The sequence below is a fragment of the Dicentrarchus labrax genome, unplaced genomic scaffold, assembly GCF_905237075.1.
Source record: "Dicentrarchus labrax unplaced genomic scaffold, dlabrax2021, whole genome shotgun sequence".
Lineage (NCBI taxonomy): Eukaryota > Metazoa > Chordata > Actinopteri > Moronidae > Dicentrarchus > Dicentrarchus labrax.
The window spans coordinates 25,014,584-25,023,666 of NW_026136704.1; the positions used below are offsets into that span (position 1 = coordinate 25,014,584).

At 37.6% G+C, this 9,083-nt stretch overlaps 1 protein-coding gene and 1 long non-coding RNA gene across 2 annotated transcripts; both read right to left on the bottom strand.

Annotated features, from left to right (window-relative positions):
* Positions 1-2,487: 2,487 nt before the first annotated feature.
* On the bottom strand, positions 2,488-4,753 carry LOC127362127 (odorant receptor 131-2-like). Its single transcript, XM_051397490.1, has 2 exons — positions 4,691-4,753; positions 2,488-4,172 (listed from the first exon to the last, which is right to left on the bottom strand). The coding sequence occupies exon 2, from the start codon at positions 4,156-4,158 to the stop codon at positions 3,559-3,561; it is 600 nt and encodes a 199-aa protein (XP_051253450.1). The 5' UTR covers positions 4,159-4,172; positions 4,691-4,753; the 3' UTR covers positions 2,488-3,558.
* A 2,055-nt stretch (positions 4,754-6,808) lies between these two features.
* On the bottom strand, positions 6,809-8,906 carry LOC127362594 (uncharacterized). Its single transcript, XR_007884483.1, has 2 exons — positions 7,037-8,906; positions 6,809-6,954 (listed from the first exon to the last, which is right to left on the bottom strand). It is a non-coding gene; the product is annotated as an uncharacterized LOC127362594 (long non-coding RNA).
* Between the last annotated feature and the right edge of the window lie 177 nt (positions 8,907-9,083).

Genomic DNA, 9,083 nt, shown 5'->3' on the forward strand with positions numbered 1-9,083 from the left:
TTAAACATATATTTTATCTTAATTGTTTGAAATTGAGATAAAGATAATATATGTTAATGGTTTATATTGGTTAACATTAGCAAATCAACACTAAACACAAAGTGCAGCTGCCTGGTAGAAAATGTACAACTCATACAGCAACGGATAAGATAAGATAAGAAAACCTTTATTTGTCCCGCAATGGGAAAATTGTAGTTTGCAACAGCATACAGAAAGGGCAGAATAAAAAATAACAAGAGCTTTATAGGGGCAACTATAACACAAGGGGAATACCAAATCCAACCTTGCCCACCACAATGTCGTCAACAACACACCTCACAGGTGATAGTAACTATAGTTACTCACTTGACTGTGATTAAAACTACTCATAACCAGTGTTGGGCAGTAACTCATTACAAGTAATTATATTACATTAACAATATTACTGTACCCTGAAAATAGTAGTGTAACTAATTAATGTAATAATATTATTACTACTATACTATTACGGTTATCCCCCCCAAAATTTTGCTTTTGTTGCCCCCGTCTACTGAATTGTGAAAGAAACTTGTTTGAAAGATGGAAAAATATTCTCATTACTTTGATTTTAACAAACAAAACTGGATTTTAATTGTTGTGAGTCTGAATTTTGAGGAGAAAGGGCACAATGACAAAATTAGCAGAAAATAAATATAACAGTATAACTAGTAGTGCAACTAATAACTGCTGGCAGGGAGTAATAAATAAAGTGATAATATTACTTTTAAAGGAGTAATGAGTAATAAAGATTTTTTTTTGAGTAGCCAAACACTGCTCATTCCTCCTCCTTTTGCACATGTCAGGTTTGTAGGTTGAAGTATGAAGGCAAATTTTAGGGTCGAGGTTATGTGTTATACAACCAAATGCAAAAATGTTAATAAATGTCCCAAATGGACATCTTGATGGAAATATGTGGTTCTCTAGCTGCTAAATGCACCACTATGTTAGCCAGATGCCAATTGCGCCTGATGCTGAGCAGGTATAGGGCTTTTCCATTGGTACTTTGTACTGTGCCGCCCTGACCATCCTACTAGCAGGGTGCGGTAACGTCATGCCGACTACCACCAACATGTGACCTCCCCCTCAAACAAACTTGTGTTCAGAGACTCAACTTGTGTCTGTCCAGAAGACATTTTTAAAAGTTCAACTCTCATTGCTTTTGAAACTTCTAATTGAATCTCTTTGAATTTTAGTTTCTCTCCTGCGTCCCTGTTTGCTGCTGACGAAGATCCAGCATTTCCTTGATTTTGCTGCTTCATAATAAAAGCATTTAAAAAACAAAATGACCAGCGACTATTGTTGTGAAGATTTTATAGGGAATGAAATGTGTTTATCACCAAATAACTGGAGTTTAGTTAGCGGCCAATAATCAATAAAAAACAAGTCTACATATGGCAGGGAGGAAGGTGGGCCTGTTTATTTGTTTATTTGTAGATCGTAACCACCATTTATTTATTTGAGTCACTGCTTCGTTCTTGCTAACAGCGGTCCCTCTCTTCATTCAATCTTGAACTCCCTCAATCATTGTGGCACTTTGCTGGTGCTGGTCAAACTGAGTCAAGCCAAGCAAGCACATGTGTATGGAAAAGGGCTAGAAGTCTACAGTGTGTTCTTTTGGCTTTTTTACTGAAAACAGCTGCCTGCTGCGTCCAAAAACAACGCTGATGACAGCGGTGTGAGTGAACCACGACGGAAAACGAAACAATGAGCTGAAACTCACTATAAAGCTCAGTAAGGCGAAGAAGAACTGCAGATTCTGGTAATAATTCTCTGTAGGTTAATCACCCTGAGTGACCATTATCACATTGGTTTCACATTGTCATTTGATACGTTGTTGTTCTGAAAATATTGATTACTGTCACTTTGAAGTTCAGACAAAGGGATGGAATACTAAGGCAACTACATGGTCCATTGGGACACCCGGACACCCCAGATTAGGTAATCATTTTAACATTTGCTGTTTTCCCCTCTTAGCATTTATGATAAAACAGTTTGCTTACAACTTTTTGTTTGTCTGAAAATGGGTTTCTTGCCCTGCTGACGTTTGAAACATCCCCAGATACTACCAATGAAGTTGGTGAGTAAAAAGTCACCAAAATAAAGTAAATAATTAAAGTAAGACCCAGGTAATATGAATCTATGACTATGAATTTATCAGTAAACGTTTGGATTGTTCTTAGTGTATGTCATTGGTACTCAGCAACCAGCAGCAGCTTACACAGACATGTCATGAGGGGATAGTGCACTGATGGTAGCACTATGTAGTCATGGTTTGTTTTTCTCCATGTGGATTTAGATTGCAGACAGAGTGGCAATGCTAATTAGCCAATTATTTCTATTCTTGTATAGGGAACAAACTCACTGATGCTGACGGTTAACTGAATTATTAATTATGTAAACCATCTTCTCCAAATTTCTGATTCAAAATTGATGAAATAACAGTTAAATAGTTTTCTTTTTGTGCAGCACTTTGGAAACCTTGTGTTTGTTAAAATCGTGCTATATAAATAAAGTGGATTGGATTGGATAGTTTTAATAGTTGTGAAACTACCAGCAATCCAAATCACCAACAACCAAAGTCAGAAATCTTCAAACCCTACATATAGCACATTTAAGTGTGCTATTCAGTTTTTTTTTTTTTAATTTTCAGTTTCATTTGAGTGTTTCTTAGAGAGGAAAAGCCCAACATTATATTTCCTGTGTCCAGGAGAGTTGTTAATCTCCTGGCCTACCTGAATCTACCTGGATGGTGCAAACCTGATTTCAGAGGAATCATTAATGTGTTCTGGAAGCTTTTGGCCAGAAATGGCGTAGCTCCTGACACTAACTTGCAGAGATGGTACTTGAGGAACATGTCCATATTGGAACAACTGCTTATTCACATTTTTGGATGAAGCTACATCCCAGTTACACAAGGACCTAACTAGCATGCTATCATTGTGCTAAGATAACCAGCATACCGCCTGAGCCACCAACTTGACCGGATGACAAATGGCATGTTTGGGCCAAGTGGCATGCTAAGCTTACTAACACACACAATAGTTGGTAGTCAGAATTCAAGATAAATCGCAGGATTTTATAACAATAGTGGCTAAAAATCTGTTTTTAATATGAATTGACACATCTGCCCACTTAACATTGTCAGTTTTGGGGCCTTGTCTGTGCTGAAGACACACGTCATATCCTTATAGACTGAGTTTTAAAAGAAAATCCAGCTTCAATTGGGGCTTGAATTGTCTTTGTGCAATCAACATTTATTTTAAACAAGTACAAAAGCAAACCATAGCATTACAAAGCAAAATTACAAAAAGCATTATTAATACAGCCGTAAACAAAGACATTCCTTCTATAACCCTCTAATGGTTTTTCAACCTCACCTGCACACATTTGCTTCTTTGCTTTTGTTGTTGTGGTTCTGCTGTTTTGTTTTAATGTGCAAATAAATACATCTAAATCTAAATATGAATTATTATCATATGCAACAGTAAGGTATAGTAATTTGAGAGTAGATCATTAAAAAAATTGCTTTCTGTAGCAGAATTAGGGCTGTAAGTTCTTATCCAAGCCGCAGAGAACAAAGTATTTCAGTGCATTAAAGAACTTTTCATCTCTGAGGCCATAAATAAGAGGACTCAGGCATCTTGGAGCAAGAATAAAAGTAATGTAGTTAAAGTACCTGACATTAATGTATAACATAAAATCAATTTTAAGTACAGCACCTTCGATGAATGGGTTAAACAGCTGGATGAGACAGAGGAGCAGCTGGAAACCATGAAGAATTACTGTTCTCAGCCCTTTCCATGTTGACTTTTTATTCTCTCCTGATGCAGCTTTTGCCACTTTCATTATTTTAACATATGAGAATACAATGATGATACACATGATCAAGAAGTAAAACTGACTTATAGCTGACCTAAGATGATCCTGCCAACTGTGAAATATGAACATCTCCACAGAGCAGACCTTGTATTCTTTGTAGAAGCTAAGGGAGGCTGATGCAAAGAAGATTAAGAGGACCACAATGGTGGGTACAGAGCTGAGGCTGTGAATGATGAGGATACAGTGCAGAGACCTGCGTGTGGAGCACATCTCTGAATGTTGCAGGGGCATGCAAATGGCCACATAGCGCTCCAGGGTCATTGCAGTCAGAGTAACTGGTGTGACAAAAGTGTACACAGATGATAAAATGTAGAAAATGAGACACAACCACATTTGCATGGTCAAATGAAAATAGTCAAAGATGAGCAAGAAATTGGTTAATATCAAGATCAGACAGTCCGACAGTAATGTATTAGCAAATAAGATGTAGCGCATGGTTGTATAGAAGAACTCCTTCATAAAAAAGGTTGTGATTAGCATTAAGTTTATGCAAAGGAAAAGTGATACAAAAACCTGAACTAAAATGACTCTGTAATTAGTGCTTCGCATTAGGGATTCACCACCAACCAATGAGTTGTTGTTAGTCATATTTTTCTCTGGTTTTAAAGGTTTTAATCTCTGCCAACTTTCCTGTGGTGATTTGGTCAAATAAGTTCAATATGAAAGATCTCACAGCTGCAACTGGTAGAATTTGCATTGACTAAAACAACTTTACACACCCTTAGCATGTGACATAAATGTACAATAAATCACAGACAGAAACACATCAACAGGTCAAAGGGCATAAGCTTACTAAACCATCCCTGCAACACAGCATTGTGGCACCAAGTTCCATAGACAGATGTCTTCTGTTGAGCTGCATGCAGCCTTCTGAGAGATGATCGTGTATGAAGACTTTATAGGAGCAGCAATAACACAAGGGGGACACCAAATGAAAGTTTACCTACACAATTTTGTCATCGTCTGCTAACACACTTCCTATGTTGTAACTAGACAGCACCTATTCAACCAAACTGTATAAATATGTGAGTAAAGGGGACATTTGTTGGCTGATTGAGAAAGGCCTCATGCCTTGTGACTTAAGGTCTCTAAATGTGTAGTATCTAACTGATAAATAAATTTTACTATGTGGCTAGTAGAAAATGTACTAACATTTTCAGAGGATACAAAGTAAAATGTACCAAAAGTTGGGTGAACATTCCTATGGAACCCAGTTTCATGTTAAAGGTGTAGTGCGTAGCATGAAATGAAAACATACCTATGAAGTATTAGTATTCAATACACCCAAAGATTCTCACATCACCATGGATGGCAGCCATAGATCAGCCCATCTGCACTTTGTGTGTCAGTACCTGAGTTAGATGAGTTTTAATGACACTTCATTCTTATGAGTGATTTAAATTGGGACCTGCTCTCCTGTGACTCAATTGTGTTACAGAATGTTTGCTCCTGTTCTGCAGCATTCTGACCATCTAGCTACTAAAGTAAAAAAATTCCACCTTGCTGATTTAATTAATACACCCACAATACACCTTAAAAAACCCTCAAAACCACTGCATTTTAAAATTAAACCTTTGAAGTCTGTCCTTTCAAAAAACTAACATTTAGTAAGGCAGTCCAAACATGTATTTAACTAAAGGTTTAGTGTCCCCCAGGCTGTTCCATTTTTTTTAAATTTTTTTTTAGAAAGCGGGCTTGGTTTTTTAGGAAAAGGGCTTTTTTTTATTTTTTTTGAAAAAAATAAATGGTTCCCCCAGTGCATTTGAGACCTATTTGTTTCTACATTTTCATAAATGATTTCGCTAAGGACATACAAGCAAAAATACACTTTTATGCCGATGACACTGTAATTTACACAGCTGGTCCCTCCATAGGACAGGCGGTGCAAGAGCTTCAGATTTCATTTCAGTCATTACAAACTTCCCTGCTAAGTCTAAAATTGGTTTTAAATGCTCAGAAGACAAAGTTTATGGTTAAAATTAAATCATGCTTTACACTTAGTACCAGAAAAGAAACTTGTGGAATCTTAATAAACTTTTTGGTCTGTGATTTATTACGGTGATATATTGTATATGCATGCTGCTTCCTACATTTTACGGAGCCTTGATTCAGGGTACCATGCATCTCTATGCTTCATTTCAAATTCAAAGTAATGGTAAATGGACCTGTACTTGTATAGCCTTCCTAGTCTTCTGACCACTCAAAGCGCTTTTACACTACATGCCATATTCGCCCATTTGCACACACATTCACACAGCAATGGCAAACAGAAACTAACGCAGTTCAGCATCTTGCTCAAGGATGCTTCGACATGTGGCAGGAGGAGCTGGGGATCGAACCAACAACATTCCGATTAGGGAACGACCCGCTCTGCTTCTGCACCACAGCTGCCCAAGTCCCTTGCTCACCATTGCATCCTTTATGATTTGGTGAGTTGAACATCATTGAACATTCACAGGGAACAGCACTTGTACATTTTTATCTATAATGCGATACTGGGTAAACTTCCAGCATATCTCTGTAACCTGCTCTGTCTCACCTCTGGTAGTTACCAGCTACGTTCTTCTAAGTGGTTGCTTTTTAATGTACCCCGGGTTCTGACAGATCTGGGGAAGACTGCATATTCTCACAATGCACCTTGGGCATAGAATAATCTGCAAAAAGATCTAAAATTAGACAGTTATATCCATTGATAAATTCAAGCGCATCATAAAGAATACGGTGTACCTGTAAAGCAATGGTTCTCAACCTGGGGTGTAAGAAAACTTTTGACACAAAAGGGCTATATGTCAGCATTTTGTTCAATTGAAAATTGTATAAAAAAATTGCTAAAAATATCAGGAAAATTCATCTCTGATGCAATATCCTGTTACATTAAACAGAGGAACCCAAAAGCAGACCACAAACTCAGTTGTTACAATTCCAAAAGACAGGCTTTATTGGAAATCCGGGGAATGAAATGGTGAGGTGTAGCCTCCCTAGGAAGAGTGGAACTGGCAGCGTGGCAGGCAGGAAGCAACGGGCAGCGGGCAGGTAGCTACAGTGAAGGGCATGATCCTGAGACAAGGGAAAAAACAAGGTTAGGGTTTGTAGCAAAAAGCACTTCTCTTAAATACTCCTACTTGGCCTAGAAGCTTACTATCAGGTTTGTTGATGCAACAATGGGGCAGAGAGTGGATGTAGAACCAGGGTTTAAATACTGCAGGGCAGATGAGTTGATGGCTGGCAGGTTTGAGCAGTTAGACAGGTGAGCAGGTAATCAAGGAGAGTGGGAGGAGTCCTAACACAGACACAGGGAAACCAAGGAGGAGTTTTAGGCAATCATCAGTTTAGGCAATGATTAAAAAAGGAGTCCCTTAAGAAAAAAGGTTGGGAACCACAAGTTTAAGGCATCCTTAAATCCTATCTACTCCCAAGCGAAGGGCTGATAATTGGCAGCATGGCACAGCTTTAAAATGTAATTCCATTGTATCTGCTCAGGTTAGATTAAAGTGGCTGGCCCAGCTGGCTTGAGGCAACCTAGTCTGAATGCCAGTAGACACTAATTAGCAACCCCTCTGGTATGAGAAACTTTTTTTCTCCCTTGATCTGTCCTATCAAATTAAGGAAGGCGATATCAAAAAGAATGTGTGTTTTACTATGAAAGTGACTGCAAGTCTACCCAGTGATCAAGGGAGCACAATTTCAGTAACTGGTGATTTTGCGTCATTGAGTTTGGCTACAAGTATTCTAGTCTGCATTACTGCCATAGGAAGAAGACGAATAGCTACCTGCACGGAAAATAACATATTGAAGATGACAAGAAGTGAAGCTGCTGCGACAGCTCTGGTTGCATTAAAAAGAAAAACAGTCAACTGTTTTCATATATTAGGAGAAGGACTCCATAATCGTGTAGTGGTACCTGGAGAAGTGGGTATACTCTGTATTCATGTCTAAATTGTTTTTAAGCGGCTGTCCAGTAAAGGATAAAACCCCTGTGTTATTAACAGTGACATATAAAACTACCGATAAGCAATAAATTCTGGCCCACAGACTGGGGTAAGACAACTAAATAATAATGCATTTTATTAGTATAGTATTCCTTATTCCTTACTCTATCTACTCATGAAAACTGGACAGTTTTGTCATCCCTATGCCATTCTAGGGGAAAAAATTCAGCAAGCATAAAAATACTGAATAATGCACATCAGGGAGGATTTAAAAATGGGTATACCCATGAAAAATAAGTGGGTATACTCCGTATACCTACGCATGTCCTGCACTACATGACCAGTCATCCGTAATGATGACTGTTGTCTGTTGATATCATTTCAATGTATTATTTCAGGTGTATTACTCAGCATGTTATTTCTTATATAGTTTGATGTTACATGTTTCAGCGCTCTTTCTTTATACTTTGCTTTGTTGTTGTTGATATGCACACATGCATGTAATGTAGTGGAAAATAAAAGGTATAGGATAGTATAGAGATTTTTCCTTAATCCATGCTCACAAATCATTGAGTTGAGGAAACAGATTTCAAACAATGTTTGGAAGAAGATCTGGATTGTTGTCATTGTCTGGCCTGTGTACTCAGTATCATGAGGGAATATGATGGTGCTGGTGGCACTCTAAGGTCATGGTTTGTTTTTCTCCATGTGGATTTAGAGTCAAAAAAGAACAGCAATGGTAATGGGCCGATCAACCCTATTCTCTTATGGCAAATAAACTCCTATGAAACTCATTAAAAGTAATTATTGATAGCTTCATTAATTGGATTTAGTTGGATGACATGAAAGGTAGAAAAAAGTTTGTAAAAGTTAAAATTAACTATTGATTTGTCTTGAAGTTTCCGTAAGAATTCAGTGTTATCAAGATGCTTTAATTAGGCTTAAAGGGTAAGTTTGGAATATTGCAACTTGGACACTTATTATAACTTTTTGGCTGCAGGGCTCTCACTCAATATTGGGCTAAATTCAAAACTTGTTCTCCCAGTGAGTTACGCTGACACAAAAACATCACTTTATGGTGGGTATATCCATATCAGCAATGTTTTATTTCCAATTCTGCAAACTTTTCGCAATTAACTGGACTCTCTGAGTGTTAATATGTTCACTTTCATGTTTTTTTTACCAGATATATTGCACTTAAAACTATAAACATGTTGTCTGTTATTATTTGCGTTTAAAAAAGCTTGAACACATTGT

Coding starts and splice junctions, on each gene's coding strand:
- LOC127362127 (XM_051397490.1), bottom strand. CDS start 4,158: ATGACCCTGGAGCGCTATGTGGCCATTTGCATGCCCCTGCAACATTCA.